General features: G+C 38.1%; 1 protein-coding gene across 3 annotated transcripts; it reads left to right on the forward strand.

The window, feature by feature from the left end:
* The first annotated feature begins 1,271 nt into the window (after window positions 1–1,271).
* LOC130466883 (protein transport protein SEC16B homolog) lies at window positions 1,272–3,015 on the forward strand. 3 transcript variants are annotated; one of them, XR_008927029.1, is made up of 5 exons: window positions 1,272–1,575; window positions 2,178–2,305; window positions 2,388–2,496; window positions 2,573–2,750; window positions 2,915–3,015. XR_008927029.1 is itself a non-coding variant. In XM_056835448.1 (4 exons), exons 2-4 carry the CDS (start codon window positions 2,268–2,270, stop codon window positions 2,666–2,668), a joined length of 243 nt encoding a protein of 80 aa, XP_056691426.1. In that variant the 5' UTR covers window positions 1,274–1,575; window positions 2,178–2,267; the 3' UTR covers window positions 2,669–3,008. The 3 variants fall into 3 exon arrangements, 1 of the variants encoding a protein (XP_056691426.1); XM_056835448.1 differs by having other exon boundaries at window positions 1,274–1,575; window positions 2,573–3,008; XR_008927030.1 differs by lacking the exon at window positions 2,573–2,750 and having other exon boundaries at window positions 1,282–1,575; window positions 2,915–3,012.
* The last annotated feature ends 21,319 nt before the right edge of the window (window positions 3,016–24,334 follow it).

Consider the following 24,334-nt stretch of genomic DNA (forward strand, 5'->3'; position numbering starts at 1 on the left):
CTATCGCAGATCCAACACATGCCCCGGTCGAGGTAGTGCCTTCAACAGACGAATTTCGCTCAAGAGGCCAATCACGATGTAAGCCAAGGGGGAATGCACCAATGAGAGGGACCTAATGGGCGAGCGATTGGGTTTGGGACGGGTGTACTACTAGTGAAAGTGCCGAGTGGACAACATTCGAAGCGTATGCACCCCCCGGTTGGCGATGGGTATCCTTAGTCCCAACTCCCGAGATGAAACATCCAAGGGAGCCAAGATTCGTTATGCGATTCTGTCCGTTCACATTAATATGCTGATGTTCAGGTCGTCCAAACTTGATGGGGAAATAAACGCGGGGTAGGATCGTTTCACCCTTCGGCTATTTTGATTACCTACGAGCATGAGTATTTCCTTCACTATCCCCAGTGGAGTCGAGGCTAATGCGTGACCTCGTCCCTCGTGGGTGTGACGTTTCTTTTTGTCAAATCAAGTGTAATTGGATTTCCTGTGAGTATACACCCAATTGACTAGTAATATAGGAGTCGCCATTCAGTTTTTAACGACAATGAGAAAAACTGACAAAACCCGGTTATCGTGACATAAAGGGAGTGCAATTATGTTTGACCACGACGGCCGTAGGTTCCCTTGTGATCCCTGGTGTGGGGATCTCTCAACATACACCCGCAAGGTAGAGATTGAGGGTTCGGGGGACTGTAACTACCGAGAGGAGTACTCTCTCTTCGATAACTCCAGAGGCAGGATATCCTTACTAGCGCAGCATAAATAATTGAAGGGATATGCGTTACCTATTAAACTAATCTTAGTTGATTTTAACAATATGCAACATATAATACTAGATCGATCGGGATTATCTGATTTAGATTGATTTAAGGGACCTAGAATGATAATCCAATTTCCCAACATATTATCTTTATTAGGCGTGATAGAACAATCAGATTTGATTAGTTTAACAGTTCATAAAAGGGCGAGGAAAGCAATTAAATCATGGAAAGGGACACATTACGACGCACACTACTACAAAAATGGGCAAAGAGACCCTAAAGAAAAGACCCATTGGTTGAGATAATGGGTCTCTTTAATATAAAAGACCCAATATTTGAGATAACGGGTCTCTAATGAATGAAATAAGACAACCTAAACTAAATTAAGAATAGCAAGAGACCCGTTATTTGATTTAACGGGTCTCTAATTTACCATAGGGCCCACATTCTCTCCACCGAAAATAAAAAGGGAGAACTAAAAGACCCGTTATTTAAAGCAACGGGTCTCTCCATGCGGAGCCACGGATTTAAAAAGAAGGAGAAAAGGAAGAGACCCCTTATTTGTTTACCGGGTCTTTTGCTCTTCCTTCTTCAAATCTCCCCACAAATTAAATGGCAATAAATAAGGTCTTTTCCATCTCTCTTCCTCCATACCACACCTCTCGATCTGAGAGACCAAAGTGTAGAAAATCTCCGCGATGTTGGAGAATCCAAGGTTCAACGCTTCAAAATATTCTCAGATCTAAACCAGAAGAAATTATGGCATATGCTAATTTTCAACCTCGAAGAGTTCATCGCTCTAGCTATTTTACAGGTCTGTAAATTTTAGCTTGAATCTCTGATTTTCTGATGTTTTTTTTCGATTTTGTTTGAACTTCATGGTTATTTTGCTGCAATTGTGTTGCGTTTTTTTCTTGTTTGTTATGGATTTCACGGAATTTAGGGTTTTTTTTTTAATTGTACGGTTATGTGTTGTGAGATTAGGGTTTTGAGGGATCGACCTTGAAGAGGATTTGAGCGAAATTAGCAGAATGGTTTAAATGTTTTTAAAGGTAATTGAGGAACTAGTCAGAATACGAGTGAATTAGGTTAGTTTGTCTATTTCTTCAGCGAAATTAGTACTGTGTGAATGCCAGAACTATTGTTATAATGTGATTAGTCATGCTTAATTTTGTTAGTTTTTTTGTTTTATTTGAAGTCTACCAATTCCGTATTGCTATTGGTTCTACAAATGATGGATTTGTACCCAGCTTGAATCATTTATGTGAATCATTTTGGTTATAGTAGTCTTCTACTGTTGATATTGTAGGCAGTTGTGTATTCTATGCTTGTATCGTAAATCTATGTCTCTGGAGTAAAATAATTAGTAGTAGAGATGATCAATAAGATACCGTCTTGTTTTGGTTGTTACTGCAGAGAACATAGCTTTTTGAATATGCAAAGTTTCTTGGGAACTCTCAGTTTTCTCTGCTTCAACTCCAGTCATACAAACTTGTATATGCGCACATGTTGGCCGAGGTTGGAAGGATTTCGGATTCATTGAAGTATGTACTGGAGCCTCTTTTTTTTTTTAATTGAATTTTTTTTTATCTTTTTGCTTTGCTTTAACATGATGGCATAATTCAGATACTGTCAAGCTGTTTACAAATCTCTCAAAATTGGACGATCACCGGAAGAAGATACATTGAAACAGTTATTATCATCTCTCGAAGAGAGGATTAGGACACACCAACAGGTTTTCCCTCATGTTTCTCTAGTTAAGAAGTCCAGCGTGCTGTATAATGTTTTTAAACATTTTTGTATGTTTTCAGAGTGGATATGCAGCTAACTTGGCTCCAGGAAAGATAGTGGTTAAATTGCTCAACTTTTTTGATAGTACAGTTCATCGCATTGCTCAACTTTTTTGATAGTACAGTTCATCGCATTGTTGATAGTACTGGTTAAATGTGTTTCCCAAGACTGTTGTGACTCACGAATAATCTGCCGTAGGTGATTTTGATCTACTTACCTCTTGATTTGTTTGAGTTTTCAATTAAATAGCTATCTCGACCTCTATTTTGGTGTTTTAGTTCCAAAACTCTTTCAGAATAGGCATTTGTTTTTATTTTGGCTCCTCCAAGTCTTATTTTGTGTTTCCTCGTTTCATGAACAAGTGATCGGGCTGCTGATGAGTCTCAGAGCAATCAAGTGAAAAGAAAGAAGATGCTGACCAAATAAGTAATGGTATTGGGAGCGCTGCGGTGCAAGTTTTCCAGGTACAATCCGATGTTCTTCTTAGACATGAATTTAGTAAGCAAGTACAAGAGACAGATTATTTCTGAACCACATATACTTGCAATTGCATTTGTGTCGTTGCTTCAGGTTAAAAATTGTTTGAATGTATGTTGGGTGAAAAGGAAGAATAATAAGAAGAAAAAGGCTAACACAAGCAAGCAAAAACAAAAATACAGTAAGTCTAAGATTTTGTTTTCTGTTTGTATTTATGTATGCATTTTGCAATGTTCTTTTTAGAATCTGGATTAACAGTTGACTGCTACATAGTATATAGCGAGTATGATAAAGAAGTTGCTACTTTTCCACTTTGGCTAAATGCGTTATTCAATCGAATTTTTTATGTTTCAAAGATAAAGTTTATAAACAGGCTTATAGTTCTATTCTATACTTTCAGGATTTCTCTAAATTTCCAATACTTGATTTATAGAGCTGAGTGAAAGCTTTCTTTTAGTTGGTGTTACATGAGCATCTGAATCTGTACTTATGGATATGAATCAGGTGAAGAAGATCTTAAAACTTTACACTAATGAAAAATATGCCCTTACAGTAGATCAATGGCAGAGGAAATATTTCGAGATTTTAGTCTCTTTCAATGTATGTTTAGATGCAATCCTGTTTTGTGCTGATGGTGGGGTTTTGAACCTTTGATGAACTGAAACTGTCATGAAGATCACGTTTCCTATGTCTTGAGTCAGGAAATGATCCTCTATAATTTTTGTAATTAACCAAATTAATTAACATTAGTACCTTGTTGATAATAAACAAATCAATATGAGATCTCTTAGCAAAATATTGATTTATTTTTGCTTTAGTTTGTTAGTCATCACATTTCCTGATTGTGTGAAAATTGGGTTTTTGCATTTCTATGAATTCTTTGCAACATAGTTTTGAACTTAGTTTTTTTTATTTTATTTTTATAATGGTTGATTTTACAGGTAGGTGCCACAAGTTTGCCGGTTTTGCAAAGTGTGGCAGGCTTATTGGCTATATGAACATTGAGATGATTCCATTAAAGTTTGTGAAGCATTAGAGGAAAACTTGATGAATATGGAATGCAGATTTGACAATTATATGAAGTTGCTTGAGGAGGAAGGATGCCAACACACATAAACTTAAGCTGAATGTACCCAAGGAACCCTTAATTGAGTTTGATGACTAACTTGAATCGTTGATTGTAGTGAAAGTTGAACCAAGTGCTCATATTTCAATTCTCCATTATAGAGTGGCTAATGGCTAAAGATATGTTCTGTCATGAATTATTTGTTTTTGTAGAAGGTTTTTATTGTGACACAAGTTGTAGAAGATTTTGATGAAATATTTATTTATTTAATTGTTTGTTAATAAAAATATTTTGTCATTTTTGTGTGTAGTTCATTATTGGAGCGTAATAATAGTGGTTAGTGCGCAGACAGAGATGCAGGGTATTGTTTTTTTTTTTTTTTAAATAAAAATATTGCAAAGAGACCTGTTATCTTACCTAGTGGGTCTCCATAAAACGAACAAAGAGACCTGTTATCTTACCTAGTGGGTCTCTGTGAAACAAACAAAGAGACCTCATATCTTAGGTATGGGATCTTTTCCCTTTCTGAATTAATTTTTCCATGCCTTACATAAGAGACCCTCTTTCTTACTTAAGAGGTCTTTTTTTTTTTTACAAAGAGACCCCCTCATATGAGGGGGTCTCTTTATCAAAGAGACCTGTGAGATAGAGACCCCCTCTTAGAGGGTCTCTTAGGCCCTTTTGGAAGGGTCTCTTTGTTTATTTTTGTAGTAGTGGCACCCTTGAGAGGTGCGTCACGGTTCTCAGAAAACTAACCACTTTGACTTTGCTATTTCTCCTTTTATTTAACGAATGTCAAGTTACTGGACAGGATACGTTCTGTTCGATTTTTGGATTGATTGCGACAGAACGCGGGATCAATTTCGCAGCGTGAGGCTTAGGCTTAGGGGTTGGAGTCAACACTCAGAATATGAATTGTCTGTTTCACGTCGAATTTGGGGCAATATTTATAGAAAAGAGTTTGTCGAAAGATAGAATTTTAGAGCTCTAATCCACGAAGAATTAGGAAAGAACACGTCCCAGGTAATTTTAGCGCCCAGAGCCAGGCGTTGAAAATAGGGTCTGGGCCATTTTCTTTGTCAGATTTAGACTCTTAGAATCCGGAGTGTTTGAGACTTATTCGAGTCTTTTAGCGCGTATTAACTTTACGACGGAATGCGTCTGGGCCCGTTACGAACTCTAGGCTCGTTAGGATTTTAATTAATACGTAACTCTTATTTTCGAATCATATTAGGAATAGGATTCCTCTTGTAATTTCTATCTCAATTAGGATTTATGTTGGAATGCAACACCTAATTCTGACAGGTTTCTATCTTTTATGACTTGCCACTTTTAACAACTACCCATTACGGTAGTTACTATTTTTAGCAGGTTCCATAAATAGCAGGTTTATATAAATAGCAGGTTTCGGGTGAAATGAAAAGGGTGATTGAGATTCGTTATTTTATAGGAGATGCGTTGCCAAGTGGAGATTTATGTTCTCATCATCGAACCTTCCCTTTCGGGAATGGGGACAAAAGTAGGTGTCTACAGTACCTAATTAAATTATTAATTAATCATGAATATCAAATCAATTCTAAATTATTCGAATTTCAACAAATTAATCATAATTACAAATTAGGTTGTATATTTAACAAGTCTAAGCATTCATAATTGTTAAACATATACAGTAGGTCAATCAAAAACTCAAGATTTATCAACAAGAATCGCAAATGCTTAATTTAACATCTTAAATTTACAAACTTTTGCGTTCGAAAAACTAAATCCTCCGAAAAGTCATAGTAAGGCTTCGAATTTGGGAATTCTGGGTTCGGCCGAAAAAAAAATATTTTTGTCAAAATTTTAGAATGCCTTTTACATGCGGAATTGACACAAAAATCACTCGATTTGGATGAGCAACGAAGAAACTGCCGAAAAACTGCGTACATATAATTAAATAAACGCAATTTGCAATTAATTACGAAAATTAACCACCCCTTTAATTCTTTGCAAATTTGTAAAATTTAACCATGTTCATGCAATTTAGATTATGAAAATAATAAGAGGCTCGTGATACCACTGTTAGGTTATGATACATATGAATAAACATAAATCATGCGGAAAAACCATAAAGCCAAGAAACATATTATTTACACATAATCATTTAGCATAATTCAGATGCATACACTTTGTAGCGTGCCCTCCCTAGCTGTGCCCGAACCGAACAAGAACAAGTCTTTAGGACTCCAAGTGTCGTCCCTCCGTAGATAGTCCACAGCACGTCCGGATCCGCCTTAAGCTTGACCAACTAGAATCGCCCTTAAGGTTCTTAGATTTTCGGCTATTTGGGTGCAAGTGTTTGGCTGATTTTTTGCTTAAAAATCTTACCTTGAATACTTCAATAATCGTCAGTTAAATATGTGACCCTAGGCCTATATTTATAGAGTTTATGGAAAGGAATTATAATCCTACTAGGATATGGATTTATTAATTAGAATCTTATTTGAACTCTAAATAATAAATTTAATCTATTAGGATTAGTATTTAATCATTGCACGAATTCCGATAGGATTAGGATTCGTGACGAACACGAGTGTCACACGACCACGAGGGACGCACGCACCCGCGCAGGCCTTGCGGCCCACACGAGTGGGCGCTGCCTCGCGGCCCACGAGCACACGCTCCAGCGCGCGCCTACGGCCTTGCTGGGCCTGGCCTTGCGCTGGGCCTGGCGAGGCTGTGGCCTTCGTGTTGGGCGCTTGGCTTGATGGGCGCGGGCCTGGCTTCGTGCTGGGCCTTCGTCTGGCAAGCCTCGTCCGCTGCTAATTCGTACGATGCGCTCCCGATTAAATTCCCGGTTCCGGAATTCATTTCCGATACGACCAATATTTAATATTTCCGATTCCGGAATTAATTTCCGTTTCGAACAAATATTTAATATTTCCGTTTCCGGAATTATTTTCCGATTCCGATAATATTTCCGATTCAGACAATATTTCTGTTTCCGGCAATATTTCCGATTCCGGCAATATTTCCATTTCCATTAATATTTTCCGATACGTACCATGTTTCCGTTTCGGCAACATCTACGACTTGGATAATATTCATATTTCCGATACGATCCATATTTCCGTTTCCAACAATATCATCGTTTCCGGAGTATTCATTTCTTGCTTATGACGATCTCAGCTCCCACTGAAACCAAGATCCGTCGATTCCGAATATCCATAGATGGAGTATTTAATGCCATTAAATACTTGATCCGTTTACGTACTATTTGTGTGACCCTACGGGTTCAGTCAAGAGTAAGCTGTGGATTAATATCATTAATTCCACTTGAACTGAAGCGGCCTCTAGCTAGGCATTCAGCTCACTTGATCTCACTGAATTATTAACTTGTTAATTAATACTGAACCGCATTTATTAGACTTAATATTATATGCATACTTGGACCAAGGGCACTATTTCCTTCAGTTTCCTTTGGGTAGCCCACAAGGATACATTTGTCAGATTTCGGTTGAAGTTTGTCTGAAATTAATCGTTAGACGTATACTTCACAACCCCAAATCTTAAGAAAATACACTTTTGGAGGCTTTTCAAACCATAACTCATATGAAGTCTTTTCGACAGCTTTAGACGGAGCTCTATTTAGTGTGAGTGCAGCTATATTTAGTGCATGTCCCCAAAATTCTATTGGAAGTTTAGCCTGACCCATCATTGATTGAACAATGTCTAGCAAGGTCCTGTTCCTCCGTTCCGACACCCTATTCGATTGAGGTGTTCCAAGATTCCACAATCTTTTAGATGGTCATCAAATTCATAGCTCAGATATTCACCGCCTCTATCAGACCGCAGTGCTTTAATCTTTTTTCCTAGTTGATTCTCTACTTTACTATGAAATTCCTTGAATTTGTCAAAGGACTCAGACTTATTCTTTATTAGGTAGACATAACCATATCTACCGAAGTCATCAGTGAAGATAAAGTAGGTGAACATACCTCTAGCATTTGAACTCATTGGTCCACATACATCTGTATGGATTAATCCCAATAGATCATTTGCTCTTTCTCCAACTTTAGAGAAAAGTTGCTTTGTCATTTTGCCAAGTAAGCATGATTCACATTTACCTAAATTCTCTAAGTCAAATGGTTCTAGAATTCCTTCTTTCTGAAGCTTTTCCATGCATTTTATTTTAATATGGCCTAATCTGAATCATTCATTTTAACCTTTTTCGTATTTATGTTATAAACTTGTTTGTCGTGATCTAGCACATAAAGTCAATTGACTAATTTAGCAGATTCATAAAACATCTCTTAAAATAAAACGAGCAACTATTGTCTTTTACTTCAAAGTTAATCCCTTAGAATCTAAGAAAGAAACAGAAATGATGTTTTTAGTAAGAGTTGGAACATGGAAACATTCTTCAATTAAGTTCCAAAACTAAGTTCCTACAGCTAATGCAGCAATCCTTGCTCCATTTCCCACTCGTAGGTTAACTTCACCCTTGCTTAACCTTCTACTTCTTCTTAGTTCCTGTGGATTGGAACATAAGTGTGAGCCACAACCTGTATCTAATACCCGAAAAGTTGAATTAGCAAGTTTACAGTCTATAACGAAAATATCTGAAGATGGAATGTGAGTCCGTTCTTCTGATCTTCCTTTAGCTTCAAGCAATCTCTCTTCCCATGCCCCTTCTTCTTACAGTAGAAGCATTCAGATTCAGAAGTGGGTTGGCTTACCTTCTTCCTTTCAGAATTAGCGTTGCAAGTTTTCTTAGACGGGCTGCCTTTCTTGCCACCTTTTTTAGCATTCCTCTTCTTACCAGATTTCTTGAGCTAGCCTCCACGCACCATAAGCACATCCTGCTTATCACTTTTGAGTGTCTTTTTAGCGGTCTTTAGCATACCGCGAAGCTTAGTGAGCGTTTTGTCCAGACTATTCATGCTGTAAGTTTGAACTGATCATACCCGCTATGAAGAGAGTGGAGGATGGTGTCTACAACTATTTCTTGAGAGAACTGCTGATCCAGCCGACTCATATTCTCAATAAATCCAATCATCCTGAGAACATGTGGACTTACGGCACGCCCTTCTTTAGATTGGTGTCAAGAATTTGCCTATGAGTCTTGAATCTTTCGACTCGAGCCAGATCTTGGAACATGTTCTTCAACTCACTGATGATCGTGAAAGCGTCCAAGTTGATGAACGTTTTCTGTAGATCTGCACTCATGGTTGCAAGCATTAGACATTTTACATCCTTGGCATCAATCCAACGATGGAGGGCTGCCTAAGTGACTCCGTCGCCTGCGGCTTCTGGCATCGCCTCTTGTAGGACATACTCCTTTTCTTCCTGCATAAGAACTATTTGCAAGTTCCTTTGCCAGTCAAAGAACTTTTTGAAGGAAATAATGCCCTTGGTCCAAGTATGCATATAATATTAAGTCTAATAAATGCGGTTCAGTATTAATTAACAAGTTAATAATTCAGTGAGATCAAGTGACCTGAATGCCTAGCTAGAGGCCGCTTCAGTTCAAGTGGAATTAATTATATTAATCCACAGCTTACTCTTGACTAAACCTGTAGGGTCACACAAATAGTACGTAAATGGATATTCGGAATCGACGGATCTTGGTTTCAGTGGGAGCTGAGATCGTCACAAGCAAGAAATGAATACTCCGGAAACGATGATATTACCAGAAACAGAAATATGGATCGTATCGGAAATATAAATATTATCCAAGTCGTAAATGTTGCCGGAAACGGAAACATGGTACGTATCGGAAAATATTAATGGAAATGGAAATATTGCCGGAATCGGAAATATTGCCGGAAACAGAAATATTGTCAGAATCGGAAATATTATCGGAATCGGAAAATAATTCCGGAAACGGAAATATTAAATATTTGTTCGAAACGGAAATTAATTCCGGAATCGGAAATATTAAATATTGTTCGTATCGGAAATGATTTCCGGAATCGGAAATTTAATCGGAAGCGTATCGTACGAATTAGCATCAGACGAGGCTCGCTAGACGAAGGCCCATCACAACGCCAAGCCATCGCCCAGGAAGCCACACGCATCACCAACACACGCCAAGCCTCGACCAGGCCAAGCGGAAGGCCAGGCCCAGCCAAGGCCTTGGGCGCGCGCGCGGACACAGGCAACAATATGGGCCGAGCGCTGTGCGCTCAGCGTGGGCCGCAAGGCCTGCGCGAGTGTGCGGTGCTCGTGCGATGCTCGTGTACGTGCTATACGAATCCTAAAGCTATCAGGATTCGATATATGATTAAATTCCTAATCCTAAAAGGATAAATTAATTAAATAAGAGTTCTACTAGGATTCTAGTTTAATTAATTCGTATCCTAGTAGGATTCCAGTTCCTTTTTCATACCTCTATAAATAGGTGCCTAGGGTCATAATTTATAGATACAATTGAAGTATTTTAAAGGTAAGATTTTAAACAAAAATCAGCCATACACTTGCACCTAAATAGCCGAAATTCCTAAGCAACCTTAAGGGCGATTCTAGTTGGTCAAGCTTAAGGCGGATCCGGACGTGCTGTGGACTATCTACGGAAGGACGACACTTAGAGTCCTAAAGACTTGTTCTTGTTCGGTTCGGGCGCAGCTAGGGAGGGCACGCAACAAAGTGTATGCATCTAAACTATGCTAAATGATTATGTGTAAATAATATGTTTTCTTGGCTTTATGGTTTTTCCGCATGATTTATGTTTTGTCATATGAATCATAACCTAACAGTGGTATCAGAGCCTCTTATTATTTTCATAATCTAAATTGCATAAACATGGTTAAATATTACAAATTTGCAAGGAATTAAAAAGGGGTGATTAATTTTCGTAATTGTTAATTAATTGCAAATTGCGTTTATTTAATTATATGTACGCAGTTTTTCGGCAGTTTATTCGTTACTCATCCAAATCGAGTGATTCATGTGTCAATTCTGCATGTAAAAGGCATTCTAAAATTTTGACAAACCTAGAATTCCCAAATTCGAAGCCTAACTATGACTTTTCGGAGGTTTTAGTTTTTCAAACGCAAAAGTTTGTAAATTAAAGATGTTAAATTAAGTATTTGCGATTCTTGTTGATAAATCTTGAGTTTTTAATTGACCTACAGTATATGTTTAACAAGTTTGAATTCCTAGCCTTGTTAAGTATACAACCTAATTTGTAATTATGATTAATTTGTTGAAATTCGAATAATTTAGAATTTATTTGATTTTCATGATTAATTAATAATTTAATTAGGTATCCATGATTAAAATCCACCATAAAAATTGTTAATTTATGTTAAATTTTTAATTTTTATGACCTAGATTTGAATCCATGTTAATCGGAAATTAATTGATTAATAAATTTTAGATTTTTCGCCCTAAAATTATGAAATTAATATGATTTATTATTTTGTCATTAATTTTGGAAATAAAAGTTTTAATTTTTATGCAATTCGCTCATAAAACTTGCATGCACAAAGCAATGGACGCTACGTGTTACCCTTAAGGGGCGTTGTATAGTGCGCGCATGCGACGACGAGCAAGGGAGCTCGTCGCCCATGCGGTACGAATGCAGCGAGCAAGGCGAGTAGCACGCGAGCACAAGGCAGCAGCTCTGCCTTGCGTCGAGTGCTGCGATGATGCGTGGGCGGATGGGCGAAGAAGCAAGGCGAGCGAGTAAAGGCAGGCGCGCGTGCGCTGGCAGCGAGGGGTGCCTCGCAGCACGAGCGCTGCCTCGCCCAGCCTCGCCAAGCAACTGCTGCGCTACGAAGCAGCGAGCGATGCTGCGCGTTAGCGTGGCTCGGCTTGCTGCGTTTGCGCGTGGCAGCTGCTCGTGCCTTGCTGTGCGATCACTCGTGAGGGGCGATGCTGCCTCGAGGACTCGACGGGGCATCGGCGCAAGCCCATGGCCTCGTCTTGACCCGATTGATGCGTATTGAATTTAATTTTTAATTTTCAGTTCGGGAAGGATTTTAATTAATTTTAAAATTCGTAATTTAAATTGTATTCTTGGATTTTAATTTTGAATATTATAATTATTATAAATTTTATTTATACTAATTATTTTACTAAAATTAAATCTTGAATTAATTTAAATTCGTTTAATTCAACTGAAATAAATTAAATTAATGGATTCAATTATAAATTTATATGAGCTTTAAATTTTAATTAAATTTGTATGTTTCCGGTTAGACTAGAAATACATTTTTATGTTTAAAATTAGTAAAGCATATGAATTTATTGGTTTAAGTGGGAGCAATTTTAGTCATAAACTCTTGATTAGGTCTACAAATCCTTTAAGGTTAAACAACTTGATTAGAATTAATAAGGACTGAATAATTGGTAGATTATTGGTGCCCTTAATTAATTGCTGCAAATATTTATGTGATGCATAACGTGTTTTACTAACCAGCTATGTGGGCCATTCATGATAATGAATGGGTGAATGGTATATATTGTATATGTACTGTTTTGCAGGTTATGGAGTGACTAGTATGGTTCAAATAGGATAGAAAATATGGTCTGCGTACCATTAATTTGAATGTAATTGGTCTAATGCACCAAATTTGTTTTTCAATTTAAATATGGTCTGCGTACCATCAAATAGTTGTAATTAGTTTAATTATAGGTTATCCTATTTGAAGAAAATGGCGCCTCCCACGGTGAAATTCAAGACGGAGTTTTCAATCCATTTTCATGACGGACTTTGAAGTTGAAGCTTCAAGATGAAGTCGGGCCATACTAGATCACATTTATCTTATGCATGCTTTAAGTTATTTATTGATTTAAATATGTCTTGATTATGCATGATATTGTGGCTTGATTATGTTGCATGATTTAGGATTTTAGTTCACTTAAAATCTAACCAACATAGTAAGAGCCTTAAGTTCCAAACTTAAAAATTAAGTTAAAAGGTGCCATGCCAAAATAAACACTTACTTGGATATCCTTTACATCAATCTAGTAATAGTTTTCGCTCAGCGAGGTGTTACTTATTGGTCCTAAAGGGGTAAGGTACACAAATAATTGTGAGTACATGTTAGTTTTGGTGAAACTCAACGATATAAGTAAGGAGTCCTTTTATGTCGTGGCAAATTCGATAGGTTTTCCTAATAAGTTCTTAGACGTACCTATCAACCAAGAGTAGTTTCTAGACTATTAGCAAAAGGCTTTTGCTTACCTAAAATATTTTAGAATTGAGTCAAAATACATAATGTGCTTAATTCTTCAATGGTTTTAGGGTCTTGGAATCATTTTATTCACACCCGCCGGAACAATAAATTCGAATAAAATGCTAATAACTTGTTTGAATTGCATGATTGCTTTAAGTTTCAAGTTATTATTCATGATAAATGTTTAGACTTTGCATGCTTCAATGTATGTTTTAATTATTGTTTATAATTAAATATCTTGCACTGCAATAAATCCTTTTAGAAAGGTAACAGTAAATTTCCTCGATTGGTAGTGAATCCAAGAACGATTCACGGAAATGAGAGAAAGTGAGCAATTTAAATGTACGTTTCTTATATCGACTTTTATAGTTGTTTTCAAATATGAAAATCGAATGGCAAACCAATTGGTGCTTGTGAATTCAAAATACACTGTAGTTTTGAGATCATAAAGCATTGTGTTTAAAACGCTCAGCTTTACCAATGGTTAACAACCTAATATCTTTGTCCATTTCATTCTCGAATGAGTCTAGTCCCTAGACATTCGAATAGATCGATGCTTAGAGAACTTTAGAAGCTTCTGGTAAGATCATCTAGTTGAAACTTAATATTCAACATAAATGGTAAGAACTTTGTTGGAGTGACATTGGACATGTTTAGACAAAGTATAAAAGTCAACACTAGAGAATTCAATTCTTAAGGCTATAAGAAAGGGTACAAGAAATAGGAAAACAAGGAACAAATAAAAGGAATTTACGATTCCGTTTCTACCTATAAGTTTATGTTTAAAGAGAAGTGACCTAGCAATCAAACTTCCTTGGTATCATATACCGCTTGAAGTTCTTGCTTCGGTAATAACTCAAACAATGGAAGCTAGGCTACACTAATGACCTACAAGTGGGAAATGAAGCATGGCAATGCTGCATTAGTTGTAGAGCATCTAGTTTGTTTTAAGTCCTTTCAAAGGCTGGAACTTAATGGCTATTTTGTTCCATAATCAACATACCTAAATTTCTGTTTTCAAACACAGGAAGACTCACATTCACGAAAAACAAAAACAATGTTTGTTTGTTTATTTGAATGAAATGGTCATTTACGGGTTGAGTCAATATGCTTGATTAAAACAAACAACTCTTTAACAATAAAAACCTTACTAGGTTCAAATCAAACCCTTGATTTGAGTTCCACTAATCTTTGGCACTGTTGCTTAGACCATATCAACAAGTTAACATTCAAAAGCTCTATTTTGATGGACTTTTGAAAGTTCATTGATTTCTAGATCAATTTAAGACAACTAGTCTTACTTGTTGAAAGTAACAAAAGATATGAACTATTTTTAGAACGCCTAGACAATAGAGTTCAAAGCTAAAGAAAGATTTTATGACTTTATTATTTCACATGGTTTTGAGTGCATATTGGTTTATTTACTCAATGTGATATAAGTTTGAATCTGTTTGGCTAGTTCAAAGATTCAGAAGTATAAATCCCACTTGGTAAGAAATCATAAAGATCTAGGATAGATCATGTTAATGATTGCTTGAGACCAAAAATGATCATCAATGATTGTGTGTTGTAATTTCACAATCTAGCTCCATGAGATATGGCATATCTTAGTGGAATGATCGAAGACAATTAGTACTTGATTCGATCAATGATGAATCATAAAGACTTTTCCTATAATTTCTAAAACAAAATGCTCAACTACCACCAAACTAAACCAAATTCGTTAAAGCTATTGAAAAGTAATTCCAAGATATCTTTTCAATTATATATATCTAAAGAGTTGCTAAACTCAGTTGGAGCTTAGTGTTTGTTATTCAACAAACTAAGGCCCAAGTATAGATATATGTTTCATTGTGATTTATTCAAATGAGACACAAGGGTATTGTTTCTACCATGAATTTTTTAGAACATAATGTTTGTTTGCTCGAAATAATGTCCTTTTGGAGATTCGTTTCCAAAATGACAAGTGGGAGAAAATAGACCTCGAAAGTCTTCGAGGCGAACAACAAACATAAAACGGAGATTCCAGAGGCTTTTCGAAGTTCTTTAGAAAATCCAAACACTTATTCTTTGAGGACTTTAGAAATGGCTTTAAAGAATAGACATCTCTTAGAAGACTTTACAAGTGCTTCAAGGAGAACAGAATATTCGAAGGACTTTCAAGTGGCTATTGATATTCTATATGTTTGATGTTCTATACCCAAGTAGGCATAGAGTTCAAGTCACTGGAACTATGATATTCTTCTATTGGATAGTGAAGAAACATACAGTTCAGGTCACTGAACCTATGCGATTCTTCTATTAGATAGTGAAGAAACCTACAACTTGCAGTCAACCTATTATCGTGAGTTTGTGACCTGTGAGAAAGCTATGACGAAACCCAGATTCGCTAAAAAGGTTAGAGGCCATATATAGACTCAAATGTTTTAAATGGTTAGAGGCCATAAAACATACTCAATGTTTTGATGACAAAATTGAAATTTTGTTGATTTGCAAGAATAGTTTCACACCTATTGGTTGCAAGTTTGTTTTAAGGATAAAAACCATCAAACATGGAATTGTGTTCACACACAAATCTAGATTAGTTGCTAAAGGTTACAAGCAAATTCACGACGTAGAATGTGTTGAAGCCTCATGCAAAATCGTAATGCTTAAGTCTATAATTCAACCAATGATTGCATATTGGTACATATGGCAATTGGATGACAAAACGTATTCCTCAATCAAATGTTGAGAAAACTATGTACATGGCATGTCATAGGATTTGTGGATCCAAATAAATGCTTGAAAAGGAATGCTAGCTTATGAAATCTAAGTACAGATTTAAGCAAGCAATTGGGAATTGGAACTGTATTTTAGTGAAGCTAATAAGCATTTTAGTTTCATAAAATGTACATGATTCTTATAGATGTATAAGAAGTTTAGTAGGAGTACATAAAAACTTAATCGGTCCTATGTGTATCACACACATATCTCTCTATTGTGAAATAACATTCAAATGCTAATGACTTAGATTTGAAATTATTCATCAATGATGGACCAAGGCGAAACTTAGTACATACTGGGTATTAAGATCTATTTACAAAGATCTTATATTAATGTTTTAGATTAAGTAATGACATTTACTAAATCAGACACGAAAGACTCCATTGGAGATATTCGACCCATATGAATAAATCTAAGTAAAGAATGTTTGAACTATGTATAAGCATTTACTAAGTTAAAACATCAAAGGATCTAAGTGAGATTCTTAACCTATATTATATGTCAAAAAATTTAGCTGGATTCAGTATCTACTAAAATTGAATGAGCTAAATTTACATGAATAGAATTCAATTGAGAATTATTCCGCAAAAGAATTGATCATGTATGATATAATATGAGGATCGCCAAAAACGTATCGTATGGCTTTAGGCATGACGAACATATACCAGTCTCTATTGATCTAAGTGAAGATTAACTAGATTGAGATCAAGAAAAACTTATGGTACTTGAAAAGGTACATAGGAATAGTTCTTGATTCAAGGAAATAAAGATATGCTAAATATTGATGCTACACGCATAAACACTGGCAAAGGATCAAGCAAGATTCCCTTGGAGTTAACCATTGGCAAGGACGAGCTATAGAGCATCGTGTTTTGAAAATGGCAACATGGGTTGGAGACCATGAGTTGTTGCGTGGGAAATTAAAATATTAATTTCTATGTTCTAAGATACAGCTGGAAAGTCTTCCACATATCTGTGAACTGCTTGGATAAGTAAATCCAAACAAAGCATCACTAGCAACCTAAACAGTTGAAGTAAAAGTAATTATTGCCTAAGAAGCAATAAAACAGGGTTGTTTATGTTAAAGAGTTCTTCACTGAACTTGGGAAGATCACATGTCTGTTGACTTAATGGTTCTTCATTACAAAATGCGTAGAACCACTAATGTAGCAAGAAAGACTAGATCACAAAATAAACATACTCAAAAGATCTTATCATCATATCTCGAAGAACATTCGATGAAAAGGATATTAAGATTGGCAAAGCATGATAACTAAACCTATGCAACAAGTGAGAAGCAACACTCACATTGTAGCACTGGAAATCAAGCATAGCTTTGAACTCATGAACTGTTTTAAAGATGGGTTTGAGGCCCATGGTTGTAAAACATAAGGGTTAAACATTTATCATATATGAAATGAATTTTCATATTCCATTTAATCTTGGTTTAGTATTAAATGATGAGTCCCTTCAATTTGACGATATATTCAAGATAGAATGTCAGGACCATTCCTGTGACTAAGAAATGTCTATCAATTGAACTTGAATGTCAAAAGTTGAAAATGGTCCCTGGTCGGAGTTTTCTATAAAGATGGACGCATAGAAAACGTTAGACGACTAGAATGCAAGATGACTAGTAGTTCTGTTTCTTGAACTATGTGGACATGGCAATGTCGTAATCATTTGCATAGATACTTACTTTGGGAAGACTACTATCGGACAGACCTATGAAACTTTACTGTAAGAGATGAAAATCTGTCATAAGTAAATTTCATTAAAATTATTAGACACTAAATCCTCAATACCTGAGTAAATTTCATTAAAATTATTAGACACTAAATCCTCAATACCTAATCTCAAGATCGCAAGATTGGGATTGTCCTCCCATAAATCGGGATGAGATGCTTAAAAGTTGTACAAGGCCACTCGGAGAGCTAGAAACTGTAAAATGCATGGCCGTACTCGGATGAATCATAGGCTATGATTATCTCTTTATTTGATCAGTTGAACTCTGAAACCGAAAAACACCTCTGGACATAATAAGGATGACAACTCTTACCTTATGTTCAAGAGCAAGCATCGAGCGACAAAGGAATTAGGTAAATGCACACTTGTCCCTAAGGACAAGTGGGAGACTGAAGGAAATAATGCCCTTGGTCCAAGTATGCATATAATATTAAGTCTAATAAATGCGGTTCAGTATTAATTAACAAGTTAATAATTCAGTGAGATCAAGTGAGCTGAATGCCTAACTAGAGGCCGCTTCAGTTCTAGTGGAATTAATTATATTAATCCACAGCTTACTCTTGACTGAAGCCGTAGGGTCACACAAATAGTACGTAAACGGATCAAGTATTTAATGGCATTAAATACTCCATCTATGGATATTCGGAATCGACGGATCTTGGTTTCAGTGGGAGCTGAGATCGTCACAAGCAAGAAATGAATACTCCGGAAACGATGATATTACCAAAAACGGAAATATGGATCGTATCGGAAATATAAATATTATCCAAGTCGTAAATGTTGCCGGAAACCGAAACATGGTACGTATTGGAAAATATTAATGGAAATGGAAATATTGCCGGAATCGGAAATATTGCCGGAAACGGAAATATTGTCAGAATCGGAAATATTATCGGAATCGGAAAATAATTCCGGAAACGAAAATATTAAATATTTGTTCGAAACAGAAATTAATTCCGGAATCGGAAATATTAAATATTTTTCGTATCGGAAATGATTTCCGGAATCGGAAATTTAATCGGAATCGTATCGTACGAATTAGCATTGGACGAGGCTCGCTAGACAAAGGCCCAGCACGAAGCCAGGCCATCGCCCATCAAGCCACACGCATCACCAACACACGCTAAGCCTCGACCAGGCCCAGCGCAAGGCTAGGCCCAACCAAGGCCTTGGGCGCGCGCGCGAACCCAGGCAGCAGCTTGGGCCGAGCGCTGTGCGCTCAGCGTGGGCCGCAAGGCCTGCGCTAGTGTGCGGTGCTCGTGCGATGCTCGTGTACGTGCTATACGAATCCTAAAGCTATCAGGATTCGATATATGATTAAATTCCTAATCCTAAAAGGATAAATTAATTAAATAAGAGTTCTACTAGGATTCTAGTTTAATTAATTTGTATCCTAGTAGGATTCCAGTTCCTTTTCCATACCTCTATAAATAGGTGCCTAGGGTCATAATTTATAGATACAATTGAAGTATTCTAAAGGTAAGATTTTAAAAAAATATGAGCCATACACTTGCACCTAAATAGCCGAATTCCTAAGCAACCTTAAGGGCGATTCTAGTTGGTCAAGCTTAAGGTGGATCCGGACGTGCTGTGGACTATCTACGGAGGGACGACACTTGGAGTCCTAAAGACTTGTTCTTGTTCGGTTGGGGCGCAGCTAGGGAGGGCACGCAACAAAGTGTATGCACCTAAACTATGCTAAATGATTATGTGTAAATAATATGCTTTCCTGGCTTTATGGTTTTTCCGCATGATTTATGTTTTGTCATATGAATCATAACCTAACACTTTTTCCCGCTTAACTTCTCCTTTTCGAGAATTGATCGAATATTAAATGAATTGTTGTTTGCCATAATTGATGTGGCATAAACTAAATTGCACCACCTGGCTGTACTATGATGGCCTAGAGAGAAGGCCCAAAGGCCCACCAGCATGGATACCTCGAATCCATACTGAGCCCATATCCCCATCCATAACCAAGGCCCATCTCTTAGGCCCATGGCCCCATTTTAGTGGTAGATTTTTTAGTCAGATCATGTCTAAAGGTCTAAAGCTTACAACAAGCCCACCATGTAAAAAGCCCAAAAGGTCTAATCAGACCATTTATTATCGTACACATGTCCTAATCTTGGAAAGCATCCAATCATCAGGCCAAGGTTTAAAGGATCAAATCCCAAGAAACCCTAGCACTATTAATAGTGCAGATCCCTAGGTAAAAGGGACAATCAATTCATTCCCACCTACCTTAAACTATCTTTGCTCTGTCTTCTCTCTTAAAATTACTTCTCTCTCTAGCCTATACTTACTTAGGCGTCGGAGGGAATATTCCTACGGGAATATTCTTGTTTTGCAGGTTGCCAGAGGTTCGTGCTAGCTTATACTTGATACCTCCGAGGAACGCGTGACACGTCATCACCGTAAAAGATCCCACAACATTTGGCGCCGCCTGTGGGGAGGTATAATATCATAGCCGAAGCACTGTCTGAAAGAGAGCATGTTGAAGGAGAATAGAGACAGCCTCGCGAAAGGAGTCAGCGTCATATAGAAGAAGCCAATCGAATCGCAAATGCCGGAAACACACCACGTCGGGTGTAGGATGCAGAGGTGGTCGTAGAAGAAGAACCAATACTGGAAGCATCTCCGCCGGGTGGCCACCTAAGCCCCAGCGTCCGAGATGCCGTGCTGGATGAGAATTTGGACTTGCCAGTCTCAGTGGGATCGCTGCGGGAGATTTTAGCAGGATTCCAACAACAAATGAATCAAACCTTTCGACAGCAGATGAGTGCCACACTGCAGGATGAAATACGAAAGAACATGCTAATCTACAGCACTGAAAGGACAACCCCGCAGAGGCCCCTCACTCTAGGCGTCAATCGGATAAATAGAATGCCACTTAGATCCAATGTGTGGAGAGCAGGAGAAAGCTCCCGTCCACAAGCCAGTCGTGGAGTCAGTCCCGTGGCAGAACGCTCGGAGATTGACCGCGGCCATCATCTAGGGGAAACCCACAGGCCATCTTGCGGCCCTCCTCGAGACGTCAAGAATACTATGAAGATGAATCTGAACTATCAGACAATGGGTCCACCCCAGTAATGGAAGATCCTCCATTTTTCCCCTCTGCTCGATGGCAGACCTTGATGACGCCTAACAGAGTAAGCATGCGTCCCCGCATGGTCTCCAACCGCCGTGAACCAACCTATCACATCCAAAAATGGTTTAACAATCTAACGTTAAGACACATGAGTACTCCCTTCTCTGAGGACATAATGAACGCTCCGAAAGAACCCAAGGTTAAAACTCCCACCATTGAAGCTGATGACGGTACCACCGACCCAGACATGCACCTAGTTGCATACCGTCACCACATGTATGTTCAAGGAACCAATGAAGCCACTTGGTGCAAATACTTCCCTGCCACTCTTAAAGGAGTAGCGTCCAAACGGTTTGAGCGACTGCCCCCATGATCAATTGCCTCTTTCAACGAGCTGCAAACCCTGTTCTCCACCACGTTCATGGCACACAAGGAAGAAAGGAAAACAAGTATGCATTTGGACGCATTCAACAAGGGAAAGATGAATCACTAAGAAGCTTTGTGAAACGTTTCAATCTAGAGGCCGGGCAGATCCCAGACCTACCCGACGGCGTCTCTTTCGAAAATTTTATCAGGGGATTGAAGAAAGGATCCTTCAAGTTTGACTTAGTCAAGAAAAGTGTACGGACTATGGCCGAAGTTTTGGACGAGGCTGAAGCATTCATCCATGCAACAGAAATATGCAGCGCGTCAAAAGATGGAAAGACTGGTGAAGCAACAGATTCCTCAGGAAAGAAAGACAAAGTAGACCGAAAGTCCCCACGAGTAAATGGTACTTGGGCTCTTTCGAAAGAGCATGATACCAATTCTCCTGGAGACAAGAGAGAACGCCCACAAGAAAGAGAATATTTTGAGTACAACACAGATCTCCTCACGATACTGAAAGACGTCGGGACCAGGTTTGACCTTGAACGGCCTTTTCCCATGAAGTCTCCTGCTGAGACTCGAGACCCTAAGCTGTATTGCCAGTTCCACGAGGATATAGGGCATGACACCAAGAACTGTAGAAGCTTGAAGAGAGCCCTAGACGACCTAGCCTCCAAAGGACACCTCAAAAAACAACTTACAGAGGAGTGCTCACGGCTCGGGAACGAACCAGTACCAAAAGAACAAGTCACCCGTCTCACCTACAGACGGAAACCACAACGAAGGGGGATTTGTAGCCGTCATATCTGGGGGACCAGCTGCTGGAGGACCCACCATGAGGGGACAGAAAGACTATGCCCGCCGCCTACGGCAAGTGATGCTGTTAGGGAAGTCACCTGTGGACCCATTCCCTCGGATAGAGATATGTGAGTCCGATGGTGGACGAGCAGCCACTCCGCATGATAATCCTCTGGTGGTCGAGATCAAAATCTCCAATATGAGAGTAAAACGTATCCTGATAGACACTGGGAGCTCGTCCAACATAATGAGCATGTGTACACACCTACTTTTGTCCCCATTTCCGAAAGGGAAGGTTCGATGATGAGAACATAAATCTCCATTTGGCAACGCATCTCCTATAAAATAACGAATCTCAAATCACCCTTTCATTTCAGCCAAAGCTTCCATTTATAGAAACCTGCTAAAAATAGTAGCTGCCGTAGAAGGTAATTGCTAAAAGTAGTAAGAATAAAAAGGTAGAAACCTGTCAGAATTAGGTGTTGCACTCCCACATAAATCCTAAAAGAGATAGAAATTGTAAAAGGAATTCTATTCCTATCGCAATTCGATAAAAGAGTTAACGTATTAATTAAACTCATAACGAACCTAGAGTTCGTACAGGGCCCAGACGCATTCCGTCGTAAATTGATACGCACCAAATAACTCGGATTAAGTCTCTTAATGGACTCCGTACTCTAGAGTCCAATCTGACAAAGAATTCTGCGGAGATCATATTTTTAACGCCCAGCTCTGGGCGCCGAAATCTTTGATGCCCAGTGCTGGGCGCCGAAAATACCTGGGACGGATTCTTTTCCTAATCCGTTTCGTATTCATATTCCTGAAAATCTATCTTTCTACGCCACTTTTTCCTATAAATAGACCCCTAAAGCCGACGTGAAAAAGACAACAGAACACACAATTCATAATTTGAGTATTGACTCCAACCCTAAGCCTAAGCCTCACGCTACGAAATTGATCCCGCGTTCTGTCGCAATCGACCCAAAAGTCGAACAGAACGTATCTTGTCCCTTGTAGCTGAAGAATTAAGCCTAAATACTGGAACACTGCTCAGAAACCCGAGATTCGTTAGATAAAAGGAGAAATAGCAAAGCCAAGTGGTTAGTTTTCTGAGAACCGTGACGCACCTCTCATTGGTGCGTCGTAATGTGTCCCTTCGCATGATTTAATCGCTTTCATCACCCTTTTATAAAATTGTTAAACTATTAACTTGATTGATCTATCACGCCTAATAAGATAATACCCTGGCCAATTGAATTATCATGCTAGGTACCTTAAATCAATCTAAATAAGATAATCACGATCGATTTAGTGTTATGTGTTGCATATTGCTAAAATCAATTTAGAATAGTTTAATAGTTTTAACGCATGTCCCTTCAATTATTTATGCTGAGCTAGTAAGGATAACCTGCCTCTGGAGTTATCGATGAGCACTCCTCTCGGTAGTTACAGTCCCCCGAACTCTCAATCTCTGCCCTGCGGGTGTACGTTGAGCGATCCCCACACCAGGGATCACAAGGGAACCTATGGCCGTCGTGGTCGAACATAATTTTTATTTTTTTTGACAATTAAGAGAGGATTTTATATATTAATCAACCAACTATTACAAACTAAGCCCAACTAAAGGGAGACAAACCTTCTACGAAGGACTCCCTCCACTTTAGCAGGCAAACCAGAGCTCAAAAGAGCAGAAAACCAGAATCATTACAAGGAATATAACCAATGCTTATCTCTAGTACTCACTTTCCTACCTAGGATACTCTTAATTCTGTGTCTAACATCAAACTGAATACAGTTAACACTGCTATCCAGAGATGGAACCTTAGCATCCCAAATAGCTGAATTTCTTGCCTTCCAAATCTGATAAACCATCCCTGTTAGGTTATGATACATATGACAATTCATAAATCATGCGGAAACAACCATTAAGCCAGGAATACATATTATTTACACATAATCATTTAGCATAGTTTAGATGCATACTCTTTGTTTCGTGCCTTCCCTAGCTGCGCCCGAACCGAACAAGAACAAGTCTTTAGGACTCCAAGTGTCATCCCTCCGTAGATAGTCCACAGCACGTCCGAATCCGCCTTAAGATTGACCAACTAGAATCGCCCCTAAGGTACTATAAATTTTTGGCACTTTTGAGCAAGATGTGTGACTGAATTTTTCTCTCAAAAACTCACTTTGAATACTTGAATAACTCGTTATAAATTGTGAACCCAGGCCACATATTTATAGGGGTATGGAAAGAGAATTGGAATCCTATTAGGATACGAATTAATTAAATTAGAATTATAATAAAACT

The sequence above is a fragment of the Spinacia oleracea genome, chromosome 2 (genome assembly GCF_020520425.1).
Source record: "Spinacia oleracea cultivar Varoflay chromosome 2, BTI_SOV_V1, whole genome shotgun sequence".
Taxonomy (NCBI): Eukaryota; Viridiplantae; Streptophyta; class Magnoliopsida; order Caryophyllales; family Amaranthaceae; genus Spinacia; species Spinacia oleracea.